The 24,742-nt window shown below is 45.4% G+C and overlaps 1 protein-coding gene across 8 annotated transcripts in view; it reads left to right on the top strand.

Moving 5' to 3' along the window:
- FOXN3 (forkhead box N3) overlaps positions 1-24,742 on the top strand; it is a 418,273-nt gene that overhangs the window by 274,424 nt on the left and 119,107 nt on the right. For all 8 annotated transcript variants that reach the window (XM_039232480.1, XM_039232481.1, XM_039232482.1 and 5 more), the window contains one exon: positions 21,787-21,851. In XM_039232480.1, coding sequence (XP_039088411.1) covers positions 21,787-21,851 — 65 coding nt within the window. The remainder of the gene's footprint in view (positions 1-21,786; positions 21,852-24,742) is intronic.

The raw sequence follows: 24,742 nt of genomic DNA, 5'->3' as shown, positions 1-24,742 counted from the left end.
TTTGAAAGAGAGGGAAAGAGAGAGAGAGAGCGTGCACACGAGCGAGTGCAAGTAGGACAGAGAGAGGAAGACAGAGGATCTGAAGCAGGCTCTGTCCTTACAGCAGCGAGCCCAATGTGGGGCTCAGACTCACAAACTGCAAGCTCATGACCTGAGCTGCAGTCAGGCATTCAACCAACTGAGCCACCTAGGTGCCCCAAGAAACCCACTTTATTTATTTATTTATTTATTTATTTATTTATTTTATTTTATTTCTAGGAGAGAGAGACAGTGTGAGCAGGGGAGGGTCAGAGAGAGAGGGAGTCACAGACTCTGAAATAGGCTCCAGGCTCTGAGCTGGCAGTCAGCACAGAGCCCGACGCGGGGCTCGAACCCACGAACCGCGAGATCATGACCTATGCGAAAGTCGGACGCTTAACCCACTAAGCCACCCAGGTGCCCCAAGAAACCCACTTTAAATAGAAAGTCTCATATAGATTACAAGTGGATAGAGGGAGGAAAATAAACTATGCTAAAACTAAGCAAAAGAAAGCATCAGTAGCTATGTTAATTTCAGACAGCCGACTTCAGAGCAAGGAAAGTTATGAAGAATAAAGAGAGAAGTTACATAATGATAAAAGGCCCAGTTCTCCAGGAAGACAAGTTAGAAATCAATTAACAGAAAGATAATTGGAAGATGCCAACATACGTGGAGATTAAACAACACACTTATAAATAACACATGGATCAAAGAAGAAACCTTGAGAGAAATTTAAAACTATTTTGAACTGAGTGAAAATTGAAAGTATACCTTATCAAAATTTGTAGGATACAGCAAAAGGAATGCTTAGAGGGAAATTTATAGCACTGAATACATATGTTAGGAAAGGAGAAAGATCTAAAATCTAGAATTTAATAAATTCCCACCTCAGGAAGCTTGAAAAAGAACAACAAATTAAATCCAAAGTAAGCAGAAGAAAAGAAGTAATAATAATTAGAGTAGAACTCAATGAAATTGAAAACAGGAAATCAGCAGAAAACATCAATGAAACCAAAAGCTGGTTCTTTGAAAAGTTCAACAGAACCAATGAGCCTTTAGCCAGGCTAATTAAGATAAAAAGGAAGACACAAATTACTAATATTAGAAATGGAAGAGAGGACATCACTATAGATCCCAGGGACATTAAAAAGATAATAAAGGAATACTGTGAGGAGTTCTATGCCCACAGATTTGACGGCTTAGATGAAATGTGAAATGAATCAATTCCCTGAAAGACAAGTTGCCAAAACTCACACACAAAGAAACAGACAATCTGAGTAGGCCTATATTGTAAAGAAATTGAGTCAATAATTAATAACCTTCCAAACAGCAAGCACCAGGCCCGAATGGAGTCACTGGTGAATTCTATCAAACATTTAAGGAAGAAATTATACCAATTTTCTACAGTCTCTTTCAGAAGCAGAGGGAATACTTCCCAATTTATTTTGGGGCAGCATTGCTTTAATACCAAAACCAGACAAAGACATGATTCAAAAACAAACAAACAAACAAACAAACAACAGACCAGTGTCACTCATGAACGTAGATGCAAAAGGCCCCAACAAAATATTAGGAAATTGAATCTAACAATGTGTATAAAAGACTAATACAACTATGACCAAGTAGAATTTATCCCAGGTATGCAAGGCTGGTTCAGCATTTAAAACATCAGTGCAGTCAACAGGCTCGTAAATCATAAATATAAATAGCATTAAATTACAAGAAGAAAAAAAAGGATTTTTGTAGCCATCAGGGGAATCCCATTCACGTGATGGGCCCACAGTGTATAGGCTTCAAGGGAACTTCTGCCTGAACAGGGAATAACCCAGGCTCTCCTGAGCTCTCTTGGGCTTCAGTCACCCACTCCTCAGGCCCCTCTGCCTGTGGCCACACACCTGTCCCCAAGCCAGGCTGCTCTGCTCTCCCGCCAGCCCCTTCACACTTTATCTAGCCCGTAAAGTCCCCTCTGGTTCCAACTGCCTCTGGTGTCCTGGTGGCTTCTGCTTCTGTCTCTCTTTCCCGAGTTTATTTGCATAAGTCCAGCCCTGAAGACACCGAGTAGCTCAGCTCCTGCTTTCGAGCTAGGCCAAGGAGGAGAAAGGTGACCCAGGGCTGGTGTTCATTGTCATCGGCCCTGGTTCGAGATTCTGCCCTGGCCCTGTCTGCTGCGGTCATTGCTGAGGGCGCATGTGCTGTAACGCGTGGCCGTGCGCCCCACCGTGCTGCAGAGGGGTATTTTCCAGAAGCGAGTGTGGGCCAGCAGCACCAGAGCCAGTGAGCTCACCAGGTATCCCGAGTCACCGAGAAGTGTGTTCCTACTTCAGCCTGAAGATACTAGGATTCTTCTTTTCAGAGAAGTCTGGGCCCGTGACAGCCTTAGCAGGCAGTCGTGTAGAACATCCTGGGGATGATTCCAGAAGACTCAAGCTCATTTTAGGAGAGCTCATTTCTACCCCATAGGAGTAAATACGGTTTTTTAAAGTTTGGTAAGAATGACTCTCCTGCCGTTCTTCCAGAATTGCCACATCTTCAATACTGACAAAACCTGAAGGTCTTTCGGCCCTTTCTCTTTCTCACGTCAGGTGCAGAGTGTCCCAAAGTTCCTTATCTCTGGCACATCCTCAGGTTTGATTAATGGGATTCCCTTAGGGTTTATTGTCAGGGATTCTGGAAGGTTTGAAAAATTGCACTTTTTCTCAGCTTTCATTGACAGTGGAATTGGGAAGGATGGCTAGCTGATGAGGGCATGGTCACGCACAAACCGTAGACTGCGATAGGAGGCAAAACATGTGTCTCTAAAGTCCGAGCAGAAGTGCAACCTGCCAGTGAGCTTCCAGGAAATACTGAGGCTTGGTAAGTGGAGAGCCCCTGGGAGAGGGTAGCAAAAGTAGAGACCTTTGGCTGCTTCAGACTTCAGCAAGAGCATGTCCAAATTATAATCTGGATCAGGGCTCCCCTAGGAAAGTTTATGGACACATAGCATTATATGGTGGGTGGGCTTACTAACACGCAAAATATAATTGATTCCATATTCCTCTCAGACCTAAAAACAGTACTCTTGTTTGTTTTTAATAACAAAATTGCTTGAGTTTGGAAAATGGTGTCGATTTACATGGACCGTCTGATGAGTTGCTCCGATTGCCCTACCACTAACAAGATAGAAAAACATTTTGAAGATTCCGAGTAATGATTATTAAATTTAATACTAATTTAATTAGCATTCCATAGGGGCTGTTTTCTGGAAATTTTGATGTAGTGGATTCACTAAGCAGCTCAGACCCAAGGCCTTTCAGAGGGAAATGGCTTATTTGCATTGTTTTGATCATGTTTAAAGTTAATCCAAAGATTAGCTTTTCTTTTTCAAGAACTAAAACATCACTGTTCCTTATTCCTCTTTAGAGATCTGTGGAAAGGACCAAATACTAAATGTTTAGCACAAAATCAACATACATATAAATGAAGGGGTTTGTTGTATCTCCATAAAGTTTTATTTATGGGCACTGGAATTTGGATTTCATGTAATTTTCACTTCTCATAAAATATTCTTCTATTTTATTTTATTTTTATTTTTTTAAAGTTTATTTATGTTGAGAGAGAGAGACAGCACGCGTGTGTGCACACACGGGGTAGGAGCAGAGAGAAAGAATCCCGGGCAGGCTCCACACTCAGCACAGAGCCTGACATGGGACTCAATCCCACCACTGTGAGATGACCACCTGAACTAATATCAAGAGTTGGATGCTTAGCCAACCGAGCCACCCAGGCGCCCCCTTTTACTTTATTTTTATTATTTTTTAACATATCAACCACTTAAAAATGTAAACTCATTGTTAGCTTGCAGGCAGTACAATTTGATCAGCCTCTGGTTTCTACTCTACCTTTATAGCTGGTGTCTCGTCTTTTGGGGAGAATGTCCTGTACTCCCCAAAAGATACGACGTGCGTGTGATAGGGGCCCAGACTCTTTGTGTGTGTAGGTCTCCGCCTCCTCTCGATTCCCCTCTTGAGAATGAACTTTGATTGCTCAAGACTGCCATCAGAAACATAGCCCTGATGGTGGGGAGGCCAGCTTTGGGGACTCTGAAAAAAACTCTAGACTCATTCTCCACCCAGAGAATTCTGAGTGACTCTTGGAATAGAAGGAATTGAGAGTGCAGACAAAGGTAGACACTTTGAGAGTCAGGCTGTTGGGTGTTTTGTCCAGATAGCTCTCTAAGAGTAGTAAAAATGGTGATATCCTCTTAATTTCTTTGCAAGTATATCTATTTTAAAAGACTTAGGTGTCTGTGGTGTTTCTTTTCATCCTTATTCTTATACAAGTAGGCAAAAGACATGCTTCTACAAAATGTAAGCATATGGTTTTGCGTTAGTACAATATTTAGGGAAATTAGGAAAGTTGCAGAAACATCCAGTTTTCCAAAAATGATCTGCGGAGAATGGACAGTAAGACAAAGACAGATACGCATTGTGCTTGGTTAAATCTGTTTAAGAGGAACCATTCTTACCAGGGTACTCTCCCCAAATCCTTAATAAATATAAAGCTTTTCAATATTTGTCCCGTTTTGTAATTAGTCTCGATTTAGCAGTGGCTCTTCCTGATTTGGGAGGAAGCATGCTTGACTGTTGCCAGGCAACAGCTAATCGCGGTATTAGCTGCCAGCAAGCTGTTGGCAGTAACAGTAAATTCTTTTGTCTTGTTAACAAAAAAATGAGCGTTAAAGATACAGCAGTATATGAAGTCTGTTCTGTTGTTCAAATATATATAACTTGGGCGATAAATTCCCGTGCTAATATAACCTCGATGTGCTGCTGAAATTTACAGTGTGTTTAGAGAACCCATTCTTTCTTGTGTTTGAGCCACATGTAGGCTTCTCGTGGCACGAAAACTCAGAGAATGGGGCAGTGATGTAATAGAGGTATTGTCTTCTTAAGGTCTCCTAAAAAGAAGCTGAGGGTTTTTGTTCAATTGCGGGTTGTGAAATATCTGCAACTTCTAGCATACACGTCCCATGTAAGGACGCTGGGTTCAGGAACTGCTGTCCCCAGTTACCTGCCCACTGACCGCGGTTCCCATCGCCCACAGTGAGCATCCAGTGCATGTGGTTAAGTCCAGTGGCAGCCAGGGCTCTTATCCCCCTCCCCCTCTGCTCGGCCACACTCAGTGCAAGTTTTCTAGGACAAAACCTCATAAAAAATAATTCTCACTTCATAAGCAGACCTGGCGTGAATCATCCTTTGGACACGCTGAGTTAAGAAGGAAGAAAAAACCCACTGTATCTTTGGTGCTTTTTTACGAAATGAAGTCGGGCTATATCCCAGACTAGACAGCAGACCCTTGTCTGCACACTGTCTTCTTGTTACATGTTTCTAAAGGACGTTGCTGATTGTCTAGTAGGGCACTTTGACATACATTTTCTCACTTTACACTCATACCCAGTGTGACCCGGGGTGGTGGGGGGTGGGCAGGGGAGAGACCGAGCAGGTCTGATGGGCCGCAAGGGGAGCAGCTGGGATGAAAGTTCATGTTCCCTCTGGTTTCCAAGCCTCTACTCTGCCATCGCCTACAGTTTGGATCTGGTATCCAGGAAGGTCCAGTTGCCCAGTGGCCAACCTAAGGCATCAAAGGAATGGCCAAGACGTTGGATGTATTTTCTTCTTTATTTTCTTGATTTCTAAGAACAGTGTAGAGGTTTGTAACAAATTAAAAAAAAAAAAAAGTGCCCACATTTGTAAGTTCTCTCCTCTGTACTGCCGTATTCTTTGTATTCTTTGCCGCCTCTCCTGGCCCTGCCCCGAGCAGAGTCAGAAATTCCGCATTGCAGCAAGTATCTGTGTCGCATCTCCACCTTACTTGTGCTTGCAGTGTTTCCCTTAAACCAGGGCATGTTGGATTTTACCGGCCAACCTCGCTGTTCCTCCCAGGCTTCAGCTCAGCAGAAAGAAGTATCGTCACCAGAGGCTGCAAACCCATTTTTGTCCCTTTTCAATGCGTGGTGGTTTTTTTTTTTTTTTTACTATGAGCTGAACTCCTTCGGCATCATGTAAACACGTTGGAGTATGTTAACAGCTGCCTCTCTTTGAAAGTTGAACTGGCTCAGAACTAAAAGGGGAAACGGCTTTCAGGTTCTGCTCAAGTTTGCATGTGACAGCATCAAAGCTATTTTTAGCGGAGTGATCACCGGCAAGAAGCTGAAACCGGCTGCTTTCAACTATAAACAGTGGAAAGGACCGTTTATGCACTGCTGCAGCTCTTGAGTCCATTTATATAGGAGACAAAGGGGGTGTGTAAATCTCTTCTTCAAAGTTATGCAGGCATCTTGTGCCTGTTCAGAGCCCCATCACCTCTGCAGAGAAGAGTAATGTTAATTTAGCGCTTGGCTGCCCGGGCTCCAAGTTCAACTAGATGCACTGATAATGGTGAATTATAGGACTGTCCTAGGTGTCTGTTCTGAAAGGCAATGTATAGATGCTCAGAAACATTCAGTAAACTTTTATTTCCTGTAGATCACAAAACTCAGGAGATGACAGGAAATGAGAGGTGGGTTATATAAACGTCATACTCTAGTGGAAAGAGCCTGAGTCACTTTCTAGTGGCAGGACCCTGGTGACTTCACCTTTCAGAAGGAAGTTTTTCTTAGCTGCAAAATGAGGACCGTGATCCCAGCTCTGTATACTTTATAAGGCTGGCCTTTTCAGCAGAAAATATTGAATACCTACTCCGTGCCAGCCACCAAGAGCCTCAGACTAATAGAACAATCGGTCTCCTCTGGAGACTTCACAGTCTACAGCCATATAAGCCGATAGATGACAGTGTGATACACATAAAGGGAACAGCATGGGAGTGGCTGGATCTGTTCTGGGCATAGGGAAAGGTGAAAAGAAAACGAGGAGCTGAATTTTCAAAAACACCTAAGAGTTTGCAAAGATGATAATGGAGGGATGTTTCAAGCAGGGACCACTGAGTGAGCAGAGACAGAATTGAGAAGCATTCTGGTGTGTCTGGAGCAGCGACAGGCAAAAGAAAAAAAAAAAAAAAGACAGGGGATGGCAGGGGGTGAAGCTGGAGCAAGTTGAGCCAGTCACTTAGAGCTAAGGAACTTGGAAGTGACACCAAGCCACGGGGAGCCAGGGAGTGGTTTTGAAAACAGGGTTGACTGGATTATACAAATGTTAAAGGGGCACCACCGTCAGCGAAGGCTTGTGTGTTTGCAGATACGCAAAGTGGTCACGGTTCACATTGTTAAGTATGCCCTGAACGGAAACTGTCACCCAGGAGAGGGGACGGCTGGGATCCACTTCCACACCGGATGCCATATCACTCTGTTGGGCATTGCCTTTGAAGAGGGGCAGGTAAAAGGTACATAAGAAGCATCTGGGGAAGACCTTTTCAAGCCTGACTGAGGGCTGAGCTCTGCAGACACGTTGGGTAAACGGCCGTGTCCTTTGGCGCTCGCAGGCCAGCTAGTCCTAGTGAGGAGGGTGTGCACCCCAGGCATGAAGTGGGTGCTGCATGTGGTCACTGGACTCTTCGAAGGTGAGTGCAGTGCCCAGGCACCAGGAAGCACCATCTGTACGTGGGAGTCGAGTTTTCCCCGAGGTTTCAGGAAGCTAAGGTTTTCTTGAACATGCTTGAAGCTTCAGTTGCGTGGTAACTTTTATATGCCATGGAAATTCAAAGAAGAGGGAAGCGCAGAACAAAACAAAGCAAAACAAAAAACAAAAAACCTCACACAGTGCTACACATAATGTTCGTGCGGGGAAGGACTGCTCTGAAAAGTCCCCGGATACTACCAAGTTTTTTAAAGTGCATCTCCCCCCCCGTATCTACAGTGTCCCATATCTATAACTATGGCCAAGATGTCACATTGCTTTTTTGAAATTTATGTCTTCCCTGAATTTAATATACTGTAAAGGAAGCTTTGCAACATCATTTGCTTCATTTTCCTTTAAGAGAAGGAATGAATGCTTCTGTAAGTTTTCTAGAAGAGTCAAACGGGCATTCGGTTTTAGGTAAGTTATTCGAGTCAGTTACACAGGCCCTAGCCCACATGATGTGGAAGGAGGACCCAGTGAAGTTGGATGTCTAGCCACTTCTGTGGTTTCCTGAGCAGGGCTCAGGGTGCGCACGAAGACCCGATGTTTGAGAACAGGAGAAAGTCCCAAGCAAGCTGTGACTTTAGTACTGGTTGGGGGGAAGGTGACCAGGAAGCCCATGTGAGGAAGGAGTGGAGGGAACATCTTTGAGGGGGTGGCCAGGTCTTTATGCTCAGTTGGAAGTTTCAGGACTAAGACATATTTCCAGTGCTGATGCCAATCATAATATTGTTGCCTTGGCGCACGTAAGAGATTACTATTTGGAAATGAAGATTGGCATTTTGTCACTTCACAGTCAGCCACAAGTAGGTCCAATATACTGTAGGGAAAATGTTTCCTAAGAAACAAACTTCTGTGCTGTTTTGTACAACTTCAGCATCTGTTTGAGTGCCTGGATTTGGTGCCCTTGATGTAACATTCAGACAGAGGTGTCCAGCTCCGTGTCATTAGCTTTCTGAAATCAGCATTTGTGTCTGTCATCTTTGCGGAAGGGCATGGGGTGGGACTGGCTCTCATGGGGAGGAAATGAATAATCAAGGTAAATCATAAATCACAGTTTCCCCCAAAATAGGTCATTTCCCCATCTGTGACTGGCGTTCAGCCTTGCAGGAAGTACCAGGAATCGGACTGTATCAAAAACTTGGATTCAACCTTGCATCCACATCTCTTGATCTCTACAAGCCTGAATGATGATGAATAGATCATAGTGACTTTAGTCTCTATTAGTGAGGTTTTTCTCTGAAAGTTGTACCGGTTTGATGGAATAATGGGAGGCAGTGTTATAAGCCTTACCTGCGTTGGGCGGTGTGTGGTTGTGTGTCATGGCCTCAAAACGATGCTGCCATCTTGCGACAGAAGATATGCACGTGAGCCACCCTTCCTGTTTCTGGGTTATGGGAGATGGCCCAGGGAGGTATAGGACACTTGCCACTGAGTTCACAGTGAAATGATATTTTCACTTAAGAGGCCTTTCTAAAGGAGTCAATGTTTAGATAAAGGTTTCCCCACTGTCACTTGTCTTCAGCGACACTGATTACGTCTCAAGTCCCCAGTAGGTTCCGCATGTTCAGTCAAGACCTCCACAGAACCACTGCCGAGGAGGGAGGAGTGAAGAGCTGGATGTCATCAGTGATGGAGCCCCTCCACCCCTGTGCATCCAGACGGCAAGGCTGGGAGCTGTCCCTGAGCCCCCTTTGCCGCTCCATCTTAGAGAACTGCCATCAGCAGACAAGCCTCTCCTTGAGGGGGCCTGGTGTCTGTATTCTTGGGGCAGCAGTGCCAAGACTGGGAAGGTCCGTGGGGGAATCTTCCAGATTTCAACCCCCCAGGAATGCACCCAACAGTATACTAAGTGACTGTTTTGGGGGGTGTGATGGTCAGCAGCATTTATGGAGCACGTGGGACCAGGCTGTGTGTTGAGTGTCCAGCTTGGTGGACGACACCTTGGGAGGGTCTACAGTGTCCCCTGGAAAGGCAGCTGGAGAAACGGCGAGACGGTTGGTACTGAAGTCCATGTGTCCAGGGCAGTGCTGTCAGACCTCTAGGAAGAGACAGATGAAGGTCAAATCCAGTTAGTCCTCATGGAAGAGAAGAGATTGTTGATGGATCCTGTCCAACAAGAGGCTCTGTTGCCTAGTTTCATTCATGGCAGAGTGATCAAGGGACCCAGGGTCAGTGGTCTCCCAGCTATGTGTCCAGAGCTGTGTGTCATTCTCTGTACAACCCAGAATCCTTTGTCTGTTTGCCCATCCGTGTCCCTGCCTCTTGGAGGACAGAATGGTTTCTAGACTACCATGTCCCCATAGCAGGTGTAAACACATGTTTACTCAACGAATGGACAAATGAGAAAGGGTGGGCAAACCCACCCCCATTTTCAGAGCCTTGGGACAGAGGAGCAGAGAAGCCCCACGGGCCCTATAGTGTCTGACCCGTCACTGGCAATGTCTGCTTATATTATCATCCATCTATCTAGTTATCTATTATTTAAATGTTGTAGTAAAACACATATAATATAAATTTATCATCTTAACCATTTTGGGGAGGGGCAGAGGGAGAGGGAGAGAGAGAATCCCAAGCAGGCTCCATGCTCAGAGCATAGCCCAACGCAGGGCTTGATTCCACGACCCTGGAATACTGACCTGAACTGAAACCAAGAGTCAGACGCCTAACCAACTGAGCCTCCCAGGTCCCCTGCCCCTCAACCAGTTTTAAGTAGATAGTTCAGTGCAGTTCAGTACATTCATTTGTTGTACCAACCACCACTACCACCCCATCTCCAGAACTCTGTCATCTTCCCACGTTAAAACTCTGTGCCCATTTAAGCAGCAGCTCCCCAATCCCACCCTGGCAACCGCCATTCTACTTTCTGTCCCTTATGATTTTGATGACTCTAGGCACCTCATAAAAGTGGACTCCCACAGTATTCGTCATTTTGTGACTGGTGTCATTCGCTTAGGTTAATATCCTCACGGTTCACCTGTTATAGCATGCGTCAGCACGTCCGTCTTCTAAGGCTGAATCCTACCACGTGTATATACCATGGTCTTTGTCTCTTCCTCCACTGATAGACATTTGGGTCGCTTCCATTTTTTGCCTCTTGTGAATAGTGCCGCTATAAACAAGGGTGCACATTGATCTCTTTTACGGTCTTGCTTTCAGTTCTTATTTTGTCTATGACCAGAAGAGGAACTGCTAGATCATATGGTAATTCTATGTGTGATTTTTTGAAGAACCTCCAGACTGTTTTCCATAGTGACTGCATCGTTTTACGGGAATATTTCAGTTATTTACCTCTTCCTGTGTGTGTGTGTGTGTGTGTGTGTGTGTGTGTGTGTGTGTGTTGCCTTTCCTCTGAGTTATACAAATGTAGTCCTCCTCTCTTCTGCTCAGTTTATGTCCTTTGAACCAGATTAGTTAAAATCTGGCCCTGTGGGCAGGTTTGGGTTAACCCCAGGATAGGCTGGGTGGGCCACACCCGCACAGGTGGCCCAGACTGGCGAGCTATTGGCTATCTCCCAGCCACTTTTAGAAAGTTAAGTTTATCCCATTGGCCACCCCGGGCAGATGTCTCCTGGGGAGTCCCAGGCTGCTCCAAAGATTAAGCTAGAACCAAACTGGCCCTAGACTTGTAGCTCTTGGAACAGCTGCTCAGCCTTCCTCAACTCTACCATTTTAATTGTGATTAGTAGGTTCATTTGCATCTAAAAGGAGTTGTTTTCTTATCAGCACCATTGAGTTGGGAACCAGTGTGCTCCATTTATATAGAGTGGCCCATTTTCACCAGGCCCATTAAGCAGTAAAAGTAAATGTGGGTGTTTTACAAATGCAAATATATCATGCAAATAATGTACTTTATGCTGAATGATGCCTTGGTTTTCATATGTAAAATTAGAAACTGTGTAGCACGGAGATAATGATAAACACCTTTGCATCTGTTCATAAAATGTATCATGAGCCGTATGCATCTGAAATTGTAGCTGGGGTTTCAAGCAGCATTTCTTCAGTATACCCAAACATGCATTCCATATTATCAGAAATATACATGTACTTATCTAGTTATTTATATATTCCTAAGTAATCAAGAAATCACAGAAAAGAGTGATCTAAATTACCTAACCTATTACTTACCATCAATGATGAGATTTATAATTTTGTTTCCATTTTTAAAGATTTTTAAGTTTTTATCTGCGATTTTGATCGTGGGAGAAGAACTGTTACTCTATAGACCCGTTCCTTTGTAGGAGACTTAATTATGTCCATAAGATCTTTTTAAAAAATCCTTAGTGTTTGAAGTAATTCTCTGTTAGGATATACAGTAGCATTTCTGCTGTTTTATAAAAATCACCAAGTAGAATAATGCCACCCATGTTCTGTATGCAGCAGACTTGGCCACATTCGAGGAGGGAAGTCATGTGCAGTCTCTGCCCACATGGGGTTTCTGCCGCTTGGAAGTCAAGACACAGACCTATGGAAAGTGAATGAAAGGTGTGAGAAGACATCAGATCAGAAAATACCGCAGAGTATGATCAATTGGCTGTACAGGTAGTGATTACTAACTAGACCACGAGTAGGGGAGAGGTCTCAGGGTGGCAGTGATCAGGAACATTTTCCCTGGGATCGGGGATTTGAGTTGAGCCGTAAAGGACAGATTTGGACCTGAAGAAGAGAGAACACAGGAAGAGAACACTTCGGTGGGGGTGGGGGGATAGAATTGGCTTGAATGGGCCTTGGAAGTGTATGGGGTCCGTGTGTCTCCTGGAGACCTGGTCAGGTGGCATATTGGGGAACAGGGAGAACACTCTGGGGAAGATCAAGGCTTCCGAGGGGCAGAGATTCTGGCCTGGATTCTGCCCCGCAAGCTACTGGTTTTCACACACTTTCTTAATCACCAAACGCTTCAAGTGAGAAATTGTGTGGAAACTCTGTATATAAGACCCATGAAAAATCACACGCTTTGTTGACATTGGAGCAGGACCTTGCCTAGACACCCATCTCCCACCCCCACCATTGGTGGCACCATGGACACCTCCCGAGGGTCTCCTGAGGAGTGGTCAGCAAAGCAAGGGCAGAGCATATGAAGATGGCTTGGAGAGGGCTGCTAAGGCGTTAGGCAGGGCAGCCTGGGTTTGGGGGGAAATTGGGGCACTAGTGGGGGACCCCCTGCATGTCATTGGACCCAGTAGACCACAAACACAAGAGACCTCAGAAAGGGTTGGCAGCAGTGGGTGACAGCAGACAGGTGTATGGGAGAGGAAGGTATTGGACACTCCAGAATTTTGAACTTGAGCATGTTACAGGTGATCACCAAAGGATGAGTAGTTTTTTTCTTGTTTTTGTGAGAAATGCTGAGTTTCTTTATAAACGTTTGATAGGTGCCAGCCAAGTTCCAAGCAGGTGTGGTGGGTGATAGAGATTTAGGGAAAGAAAAGATGCAGGTGTCTCAGTATTGCAGGGTGTGAGTGTACCATGTGGAAAGAGAGACAGCCACGGACTGACGCTGTTATGGGTAGAGTCATCCACCCCTTCCCCCCTCCCTGCACTGTTCATATGTTGATGTCCTAACAGTAATACCTTAGAATACGACCTTATTTGGAAATAAGGCCATTGCAGATGTCATCAGTTAAGATGAGGTCATACTGAAGTAGAGTGGGCCCCTAAGCTAATATGAAAAGGGGAAATTTGGACACAGGTGAGCACACACTGGGAGAATGCCACGTAAACATGAAGGGAGAGATGGGGCGATGCATATAGAAGCCAAGGAATGCCAAAGATTGCTGTCAGCCTGCAGAAACTCAGAGAGAGGCATGGAACAGATCCTCACCTATAGCCCTTAGAAGTAACCAACATTGACCTTGGACTCCTAGCTTCCAGAACTGTGAGACCAGAAATTTCTGTTGTTTAAGCCACTCATCTGTGATACTTTGTTATGGCGGCTCTAGAGGATTCACAGAGACATGAGACACCCAGGGCAGTGTGGAAGTGCCCACAGGGACGACCAGGGAGGCAGAGGCAGAAAGCCCGACCCTTCGTTGACGCGATTGGTGGGGTCACAGCCAAGGGTCATGTCAGGACACATCCAGAGATACCTTGTGCAGTCTGTAGAGAAGGTCAGCTGGAGATCCAGAATTGGAAGAGCTAGATTTTCTGTGGGTCCATGAACTCTTCTAGGAAAGAAATAGGAAGAGAGAAGAGAGAGGGCTAATATTTTAGAAGTGCCTATAATTATGGGGTCTGGGCTGGACAGAGAGCTCGCAGGATGTATATAGAAAGGAGAGTGGGACAAGGAGAACCAGGCCAGAAGGGTGTCTTGAGTTTAAAATTGGAAAAGATTTTAAAGGGATAGTGTCTAAAGAAATAAATAGGTAATGTCAAAAGTCATAGAGTTTATGTAATCGGGAAAATAAAGGCAAGCTTCTCTGTGAGCCCATGGAGGAGGGGAGGTAGGCTGTTGTGCCAAGGGCCCTTTTCTCAATGTGAGAGGAGTGTGGCCAGTCCTTGGAAACCACAATGTTATGGGGGTCAAGGCTGGGCGTGCGTGCCACCTTGGGGGCTTTGCATTGCGTGGCAGAGCTATGGGAGCTGAGGAGGATCTGGGTACTAGTTGAAGTTTGATGATGTGTGAGAAGTTCCTTGCCTTCTCAGGGGAGAAGGGGGAGGCGAGTGGAGACAAAGGGTGCAGGGGGTAATAGAGGCAGGATAGACTCCAGAGGCAAAGTGGGCAGTAGGGTGCCACTTTGCAAGGAGGAAGGTACAGACAGATGTAGGTAGAAATAATGGAGCATGTGTGAGCTTATGCAGAATGGCTTTGGTTTCAGAAAAGAGGAGGTGACGTTGCCTTGTGGAGATGTGGAGAGGGAGGTCCGAGATTTGGCGAGTGGGAGAAGACTGTGGCCAGCTTAGCTGGGTCGCTGACCACCAGGCCAGTGGTCTCACCTGGGGGCCGTTTGATACCCCCAGTGGCAGTATCTGGAGACATCTAGTGGGTAGAGACCAGGGAGGCTGCCGAAGATCATCCGAGGCAGAGGGCAAGCCCCCGTCACAGAGTTCTTCCCACCAGGTGTCTGGAGTGCCAAAGTGAAGAAACCCCGGCAAGGTCAACAGCAGTTCTCGAACGTGTCTAAGGAGGGAAGCCTTAAACTTAATAGTGTGCTTGGCGGGCCATTTTGAAACACCAAAACTGTCACTCTTACTCCAGAGCAGGCGCCTCTGCCCAGTTCTTGTGGCTGTTTCAACCCCCCATATATCCAGGGCCTTGGCTGTGATGGACACCCAAGAACCCTTCTGTAGGATGATCCAGTTGGAGGCAGGATGGGTCTCTAGTTCATACTTGGTTCAGGTAACAAAGCAACTCCGTTCCTTCCTGTGGTCCATACTTTGCCCTCAGGATGATCTTGCCATGCTTCCTGTTGTAGCTTTTCGGTCACAGATCGTTTTTGTCTAAATGTTTCAGAAATGCCTTCCCGGAAATTGGCCAGCGCTGATATGTTCCACCTGACCCTGGAAGGTCGCTGTGGCAGCCACACTTGCCAGTTTGGGTCTGTGCAGGATTCAGTGCCGAGTTCTCTCTTTTGATCTCAGCTTTCTTTATGTAGAGCAGGTGGCATCGTGAAGCTGCTTCTTGCCACCTATTGATTTTCAGAAACTGTTCATTGCTCCTTGGGACTGAGGAACGTTTGCAATGAGGTGATCTCAAAGCTTCCAGAAAGAAAAGAGGAAGATGAAGGTGTGGCTGCCTCATCTGTTATAGGAATGAAGAGCCAAAGTGGGAAAGTGCGTGAGCTATAGGGGAAGTTCTGGCACTGAGCACGTCACTTCAGTTCTCCGAACCTAACCGCGGTCGTCAGGAATCACCACCGGGTTTCTTCCAGTGTACTGAGTGTCCATTGTTGCGTTTCATTCCCAAACACTACATGCTGTCCTTGTCTCCAGCTTGTGGGCATGCAGTTGAGACTTGGCCAAGTTAAAAGAAAGGCATTCAGGCTGTGTTCTGCACAAACCCGAGTCCACATCTTGTGCCAGTCCCCACCACACCTTGGACGGGACCAGGCGGCCGCTGAGATCCCTTTGAATGTCATCATGCTCTGTTTTATCTGGAAGGTTATAAAAGTATCAAGAGTGTCCCCAAGGATTCTGAACGTTCACCTATGCTCTTTAGGGGTGCTTCTCAAATTGTGGGCGATATTTTATGAAACTTGGTACCTTCTTACGTGTCTCTTTGTCCACCCTGCTCTGATTTCTTCATTCCAAACTTCAGTGACTGGCATCTTTCACCCAAGGAGTTTGTGGTAGTGTGTGGTATAGGTCACATTTGTTTTTCTGTTACTTCCTGGTAATGAATCCACAGTTAAGAATTAAAACAATAGAATTTCAAGTATTGGGGAGGGGGGAATTTCCCCTTTATTACAAGTGCTTCCAGTGTTTTATCTCTGGGCAAACACAGTCTGGTGGGAGATGTCACACGTTCAAAGGAGGGATGGCCTTCACATTCTGAGCCCAATGCTAAGGATATGACAGGAGGCTGTTCAGTTGCCTACACAGGATTGGGCAAGCTCTGACCTCTGTAAATACTAGAGTCAGATAGGCTGGTTTCCTTTTCCGTAGTCAGTTTGAGTTTTCTGCTTTTTAGTGTGCTGTGGACCTTTCTAGCATACGTGCTACCTGTTCCTTCACAGACACAGCATATAGGTTGGTCCTTCACTGCCTAAAACTCTTCAGACTTTGTGTTATTTCTTCTGGTGTCTTTCTTGCACTTCTTCCTTCACTCCTTTGCTCTCTCTCCCTCTCTCCGTCTCTCTCATTTTACATTTAAAAATTTTAACTGCTGTAAAATATATATAACATTAAATAGTATCATCTTAACTGTTTTTTTAAGTGCACAATCCAGTAGTGTTAACTACATTCACATTGTTGTGTAACTAATCTCTAGAACTCTCTTCATTCATCTTAAAGATCTGCAGTTCTGTACCCCTTAACCAGTTCTTGACCTTCACCTCCCCTCAACTCCTGGAAACCTCCATTCAACTTTCTGTCTCTGTGAATTGATGACTATAGTCTCGTACAGTATTTGTCCCTATGTGTCTGGCTTGTTTCACTTAGTATAATGCCCTTGAGGTTCACCTCGAGGGATAGTGTCCTGTTGTTGCCATATCCTGCTCTCTCTTTCAGATACAGCAGCTCATATTTGGTGGCTGAGTTCTTAGAAAAAAGTACGTTTCTTCATTTGCTTTTCATTGGACTCACAGGAAGTCCAGATCAGTGTATGGTCTTGGCGGACCCTCCCAGGGTCTTGATTGTCTGGTTCTCATGGTGTCTTCCATCTCATGGTGATGGAAGTTCATGAGCAGAGGGAACACCCACGCCAGATCCCATCACGCCAGGAGCCAGCTTAGGGCTGTACAGCCTGTTAACCCACAGTGTCCTCTGGGGAGTTCAAAGGAACGCAGCTTGGAGTGTACAGCCCAGGAAGTGACTGAGGGCTAAGACTCAGCAGACGCTCGGTATGCTGTTCAAGATGGTATCGTTCCTCCCGTGGGATTTTTGCTGGCTCAGCTCTGGTCTTAATGATCGTCTGGATCAATGTGCTCAAAGGATCAATGTGCTCAAATGCCAGGTCACAAGCTGCCTTTCTGGCAGACAAGGCCCTCTTAACCTGTTGGTCAGCTTCCTCTGTCACATGTGGGTTTGGCGTATAGTGCTGAAGGTCATGGAATTTTGTTAGAGTGCTATTGAAGTGAGACATTTGTGGAACCCGCGTTGTGTGGTGTCTGCTAATTATGAGCCCACGTGTCTGTCTTTCACATATGGTGAGGCTGGTTGCTTTTTCTAGCCTGGGATTTTACCTTGAGATTCTTCTTGTTTGTATGTTCGTTTCAAACTTTTATTTGAATTCCAGTTAACATATAGTGTAATATTAGTTTCAGGGTAGAATCCAGTGATTCATCACTTACATATAACACCCAGTGCCCATCACAAGTGCCCTTCCTTAATACACATCACCCATCTAGCCCATCTCTCACCCACCTCCATCAACCCTCAATGTGTTCTCTGTAGTTTAAAGTCTTTTATGGTTTACCGCTCTCTCTGTTTTTATCTTATTTCTTTAACTTCCCCTTTGTTCGTCTGTTTTGTTTCCTAAATTTCCACATATGAGTGAAATCATATGGTATTTGACTTCCCTGACTTAATTGCACTTAGCATAGTAGACTGTAGCTCCATCCACATCATCGCAAATGGCAAGATTTCATTCTTTTTGATGGCTGAGTAACACTCCATTGTGTACATATATACCATGTCTTCTTTATCCATTCATCAGTGGTTGGACATTTGGGCACCTTCCATAATTTGGTTGTTGTAGATAATGCTGCTTTAAACATCAGGGTGCGTGTGTCCCTTCGAATCAGTATTTCTGTATCCTTTGGGTAAATACCTAGTGATGCAATTGCTGGGTCGCAGGGTGGTTCTATTTTTAACTTTTTGAGGACCCTCCATACTGTTTTCCAGAGTGGCTGCACCAGTTTGCATTCCCACCAGCCATGCACAAGGATTCCCCTTTTTCTGTATCCTCACCAACACCTGTCGTTTCCTGTCTGTTGTTAATTTTAGCCATTTGCCTTGAGATTCTTAGTGAAATACCACCCACAGCCTTCTTCCATGGAGAAGGAGAAACAAGAGTTTAGTGCCAGCAGACTGGAAGAGGAAGGCGGGAAGATGAGGCATGACGTGGGGGCCACTGGTGTGTATGTTTTGGTACAGTGGGCTGGTTCTGGAAGCCCTGGTCTGCTCTTGAGCTGATAACTAACCAGCCTTGTGATGCTGGTTCAAGTCACCTCTTAGGGCCTTCGGCTCCACAGCTCCTCCTTCTGCCCTGCGCACCTACAGCATGGAGGGTCCTATTGAAAAGGTGTTGATTGCTGTAGTTTCTCACTGGCAATTTGCTATCCCAGCTTCATACCCTGTGAGCCCCATTGTGAGGTGATTAAAATCCACTCCAGTAGGTTTAAGGGGGCCCTAGAGGCCACTTCCCATGGCCATAGGCCATTTGCAAGTCACCAACATTTAGGTGACTAAGTGTAGAGAGCCCCCATCCTCCCCTGCACACATCACACCCACACTCCCCTCCCCTTGATCTGCCACATGAATGAGTGGTTTCCAGGGTCGCATCAGCAACTCCTATGTGAAGACGTCGATCACTAGCTTCTTCTCTAAATTCCTGTGGTTAATAAACACTTTTAGGTAAATTTATATAGTTTTTGAAAACCAACTTTGAACTTTAAAGGCCAGTGAGCTGGGAACATCACCAGATGCAGGAAATAAATATCATTTTGCTGCCTCCCCAACTTGTAGCCATCAGGGCCATACCCATTGGCCTTTTCTGTAGGCGTTGATGTCTCTTTAGACACGGTCACAGGAGGTTGGGGCTAGGTAAGTTCCTAGAAGCCATTAAATATGGCCTTTAATTTTTTCCCTGTGTTCTCAACACCAAGGACAGTCACTTAATCGATCCTTGAGTCCCTTAGTAGTTAGAAATAGCCATTTTGAGGAACCATCCACAAGAAGCATGTAGACTATTTGGCCAGGAAGCTCCAATGCAATGCAATTAACAAGACAGCAACCAGCTTCACTTGAGCTAGAAAGAGACCATAGGTGAATTCATCACAGACAGGGGGAGCCAGGTAAGAACAGGGGGGTGGGCCAATCCAAATCTCTCTCCATGACTGGAGCAGTGATTATGTGGGCAGTGGAGCAAAACTACTAGAATAGTGATCAGTGACTTAGCTACGTTAAAAGGATGTCGTAGGAATTGCTGAGTAGATTTCTATCACACAGAGAATTTTCCTTATCTTAAACTGCTGGATTTACGCGACCTCGGTTCCCCACATTTACTCCGTTCCTGGCGTCTGCTGAGTTTTCAGCCTAATCGGGGTCAGGATAAAGAGGAGATTTGGGTGGAAGTAAGCTGGATGCTCAGGCTCCTGCAGTAATACTCAATTACTGAATGCTCTCAAAGCACCAATTCCTCTATAATGAAGTCCTCAGTTTTTAAATATCTTTAGAAATCAGGTGATTCAGGATTGGCAACAGCCAACTTGCGGTTTCCTGCTTTCTTATAAAAATAAGATGGTAAAATTCCAGGGAGCTGGCCGGACTTGTTAGAAGATAATCTTGAGCATTTTAATGCACATTATTTGTCATGCATCTTTGAGCTTTAAAAGCCTCCACGGAATAGGACAGGAATCAGATGGAAGAGAAATCAGCTTGCTGCCATCCCACAGCCCCGAGACCCCAGCCAGGCCTGGTGTCCTCTGCGTCAGCCTTGGCCACCCAGAGGCCACAGCTGCCAGAGCCTGGAGCGCTGCTGGAAATGTTGTAGCTTTGATGCATTAATCTTGCTTACTCTGAGTATAGTCAACCCCGAACCAAACAAAACAAGAAGGTTCATTTACATCACGGTTCCTAAGTGTGTGTTGTCCAGCACATTTGACACTAGTTTGGTGTTTAACAGTGTTTGTGTGTGCTCCAGCCTTTTTCTGCCCCTCACCAGTCATGTAACGTGTCCCTATACCTGCTGTGCTGTTACGTCTCTGGTAATGAAATTTTGGTCATCAGAATGTGTCACTCCTGTTGACAGTATTGATTGCCATCCTGCACTACTACCGTTGACCTGGCTGATTGGTAAAGTGTTTGTTACATAGCCCTTCAGATTTCTTACGATGTGTGCACGTGTCCGCCGAACTTAAAAATCTGTTACCAGACCAACTTTTTTCCTTTTTGTGCCGTGATAGACAGTGCATTAGCCAGTATCCTTTGCCATAGACTATTGTAGCGAAGGTAATTTGTACTGCCTCCTGGGTTGGATGTAGTAACATTTTTGACTAAGTGCTTTCTAACATTAATCGAAACTGATCCTTGATTTAGAGTAACCTACTTCCCCCTCTAAGGATATTTTACTAAGGTTGGCTTGGTTATAAAGTTTTTCACTGGGTATCTTAAAACCATGAAAATCCTCATCTATAAATGTAGTAAAGTGTCTTTATTTATACTGATCTTTCTTATTTTCTTGCCTCTCCTCTGACCCAGCTGTGGGCGGTAGCATGTCTACAAAATGTTTTATAGGGTACGGAGGGCAACATTGTAAGCCAGGAAATTGAAAACAGGATACAAAACAAGGTGCTGGGGGAGGGAGGGAGTCCATCAAAGCTCTTTATGTCATGTTAAGGATTTGGTGAGAATAAAGGCCAACAAAGGCAGGTTTGCATTACTCATTGGCAGGTGTCACTAGGAAGTGACGGAAAACCCACGTGGTCCCAGAAGACATGGATAGAAGTTCCCTGCCATGTAAATTTATAAAGTTAGGAATAAATTCGCAACCATTCTGAAGTTACAAATCGTGAGGTTGAACTGTGTGAATTTGCCATTCATTTACTCGAAAGTGATTTCAGTGCCCAGAAGGGAGGCGCCAGGGCCGTAGCCAGAACACCCATGCAGACAGGTTCTGCTCCGTGAAATGCGAAGCCCATTCAGCATAAAACCTCACGGTTTTTGTTTATTTTTTATTTATTTTATTTTTTAAAATGTCTGTTCATTTTGTGGGAGAGTGCAAGCGGGGGAGTGGCCGGGAGAGGGGGGCAGGAGGAAGCAGGCTCTGCACTGACAGGCTGCCAACAGTGAGCCCAATGCGGGGCTCGAACTTATGGACTGCGAGATCATGACCTGAGCCAAAGTTGGATGCTCTATAGAACCAGCCACCTGGGTGCCCCATACTTCACGGTTTTTAAATGTGCATTTCCATGGGGCGCCTGGGTGGCTCAGTCGGTTAAGCGTCCGACTTCAGCTCAGGTCATGATCTCACAGTTCGTGGGTTTGAGCCCCACATTGCGCTCTGTGCTGACAGCTCAGAGCCTGGAGCCGGCTTCAGATTCTGTGTCTCACTCTTCTCTCTCTCTCTCCCCCAATCCCAGCTCATGCTCTGTCTCTTAAAAAAGAAAACAAAACATAGCAATGAATGAATGTTAAAAAAAAAAATCAAAATGCATTTCCAGAGGGTGTAAATAATGCATCTTTGGGAAGCATGTTGAGGTCTCTTCTAAGCGATACGTTTGGAGAGGTGGTTTTTCCACGGGCACGGGGGCGAGTGCAAATGAGCCCATGCTCACCCTGGCTTCTCTTGTGTTTCAGCACATCAGGTCCACCTATCTGGCCGGGCAGTACCTTCTTCAAGAGAAATGGAGCCCTTCTGCAAGGTAGGTGTCCAGGAGCGGCCCTCCCCACCCCCTCGCTCTGTGCCCTCGTGCTGGGTAGCAGGCGGGAGCTCTGTCCTCCTAAGGAGCGGGCACCGTCTGAAAAAGTGTGGCTGCTGTGCGCTGGGGCTCTTTGTCCATTTCTCCTTATTTCTTCCTACTCACGTCTCCTGGTTGCTGTGAATTGTTATTCCGAATCCGGGCCTGGTTCTTCGTTTGGTCACCGCTGGTCATATTCCAGAAGCGTCCGGCTTGCTTTGGTGAGACTGGAATTACGTGGCAGTCAGGGTATGGCTGGCATAAATGGAGCTGGTTCAAAACAAAACAAAACAAAAACGCTGTTACATATTTTCAGTGCTCGGGCGAATGAGGACTGTTTGGGGGGTTCCAGCACTCTGGCTATTGTGGTGGTTCCACTTGTTCCTCGCCGTCCCCTAACATCCGCATGTGCCTGGAAGGCTGCCTGTGGTTTGTTCCGAGTCTCAGAGTTCAGCCACCCCTCTCCCGTCCCGACGAGCATCCTTTGCAGCGGGACATCCTTCCTGTCGTCCAGCTCACCCTTCGCCGCTTTGCTGTCCGTCCTCCCCTGCGTGCTCAAGGAATTCCAGCTGCCTTTCGTCCCTGCTGTGGCTATTAAGTTTCTTTTGAAATGGCCAAATCAAGTTGAAGAATAACTGGTTTAAAATAGCCATAAGAGGGGCGCCTGGGTGGCTTAGTCGGTTGAGCGTCCGACTTTTGCTTAGGTCATGATCTCACAGTTCGTGGGTTCGGGCCCCGCGTCGGGCTCTGTGCTGACTGCCAGCTCAGAGCCTGAAGCCTGTTTCAGTCTGTGACTCCCTCTCTCTCTGACCCTCCCCTGCTCACGCTGTCTCTCTCTCTCTCTCTCTCTCCTAGAAATAAATAAAACATTAAAAAAAAAAATTTTTTTTAAAAAAAATAAAATAGCCATAAGAGGGGCGCCTGGGTGGCTCAGTCTGTGAAGCATCCAACTTCGGCTCAGGTCGTGATCTCGCGGTTCCTGAGTTCGAGCCCCGCGTCAGACTCTGTGCTGACGGCGCGGAGCCTGGAGCCTGCTTCGGATTCTGGTCTCCCTTTCTCTCTGCCCCTCCCCCGCTTGTGCTCTGTCTCTCTCTCTCAAAAAGAAATAACATTAAAAAAAAAAAAAGAATGAAAAGTAGCCATAAGATGCCTTCAGGATGCTGCAGGTTATCCCTGTTGGGAATGTCTGCTGTGCAGAGAAGCTGGAATCGGTGGGCCTCCGAGGCCCTTTCAGTTTCTTGTCCCCATCAGCCTCCGCGGGCCGGCTAAGTGTCAGATGGCACAGCTGGCCAAAAGCAGATGGTTCTGGTTGTACGAAGAGCTTTAGAACTGGGCTGGGCTTGTAGTACGGTGTTCTTTCGGAGCACCTTTCGGTTGGTTTAGAACTGGTTAGTATCTTTTCTTGAAAAGTGCATGCTGAACACTGGCCAGGTGTGTGAAGGAGTGGAATATAATTGTGGCTATGAAAAGGGACATTTATCTTCAGGTTTCCAGAGTAGCTCAAAGAGATGCCATCACGTTTGTGTTATTGTTTTATAGGCCATGCAATTGCATACCGTCTTTTTAATAGCCTGTGAAACCAGGAACCAAAGGATTTCCTTGCCTTTCTGCGTGGTACAGGCGAAATTTAGGCAGGAAGTTTTGACTAATCCTAATTTTAATGACCATTATAGATCCCCTTAATATTTAAGACAAAAGGGAACTCCCTCCACTCTCAAAGATTAATACATACTTAAAAAAAAAATATCTGTTCTCCCTTCACATAGCATAAATGGAAACCAGTTATGATGAGCCTTTGGGAATTTTTCAGAGTTATGTGAATGTTTATTTTTCTGTCAGGTCTGTAACAATGATATTCGTATCATTCGTGTTTGGATTATTTTCAGAAGAGGGATTTTATTTAGCAAGCACATTTTCTTGTAGGATTTTTACTCATTAAGTTTCACGTTAAGTAAGATTTGCTTGGAGGATATTAGTTTTTGGTTGTTACTGCTGGGCAAAAGCATGAAGCAAAACATCAATAAGGTTCTGAAGTTGAGTGATTTCACCGTGAGATTCTATCTCATGGGTGTGGACATTTTTTCTCTTCTGGAGAGGGTTTAAAATTCTAATTATTCTAAGCGTTGAGAATTACATTATTACAGATTTCAGATGCTTATTCAATCTGCATCCAATTCAGTGCAGCCTTTCTTTTCATTATTTATTTATTTTTTGTACATGTGAAAATCGGAAGACTCTTAGTTGGAGTTTGAGAGGGTAGGAAAGGATTCACGTTTTTCCTACAACTCTTCTTTGCTGTGTATTGTATTTGCTCTATCTGTATATGGAGTTCTGGAGACACCTTTATTGTGCTAAGATTTTTCAAACTATGTGTGTGTTTTCCCTAATTAATAGTTTTGTGTTCCTTTGGTGGGGTACTGGTTCATCAAGAAGTTGCTCATGTCCAGGAGTGAACATTTTACAATAAAGTACAGGTATATAAACAGTCATGCCAGCGGAAGGGTCAGTTTAGAATCAAGTACAAGGGACGCCTGGGTGGCTCAGTCAGTTAAGGATCCGACTTCAGCTCAGGTCATGATCTCACAGTTCATGAGTTCGAGCCCCGCATCGGGCTCTCTGCTGACAGCTCAGAGCCTGGAGCCTGCTTCGGATTCTGTCTGTCTGTCTGTCTGTCTGTCTCTCTCTCTCTCTCTCTCTCTTCCCCTCCCCCACTTACATTCTGTGTCTCTCTCTCTCAAAAATAAATAAACTTTTAAAAATTAAAAAAAAAAAAAACCAATACAGAAGAAAACATACCTGATTTATATACTCACCTTGTCACCTTTATACTTTACGTTTTCAAAATATGCACACAT

Source organism: Hyaena hyaena, unplaced genomic scaffold (genome assembly GCF_003009895.1).
Source record: "Hyaena hyaena isolate Hyena2069 unplaced genomic scaffold, ASM300989v1 scaffold_67, whole genome shotgun sequence".
NCBI classification, from domain to species: Eukaryota; Metazoa; Chordata; class Mammalia; order Carnivora; family Hyaenidae; genus Hyaena; species Hyaena hyaena.
This window is presented reverse-complemented; position numbering and strand designations above follow the sequence as displayed.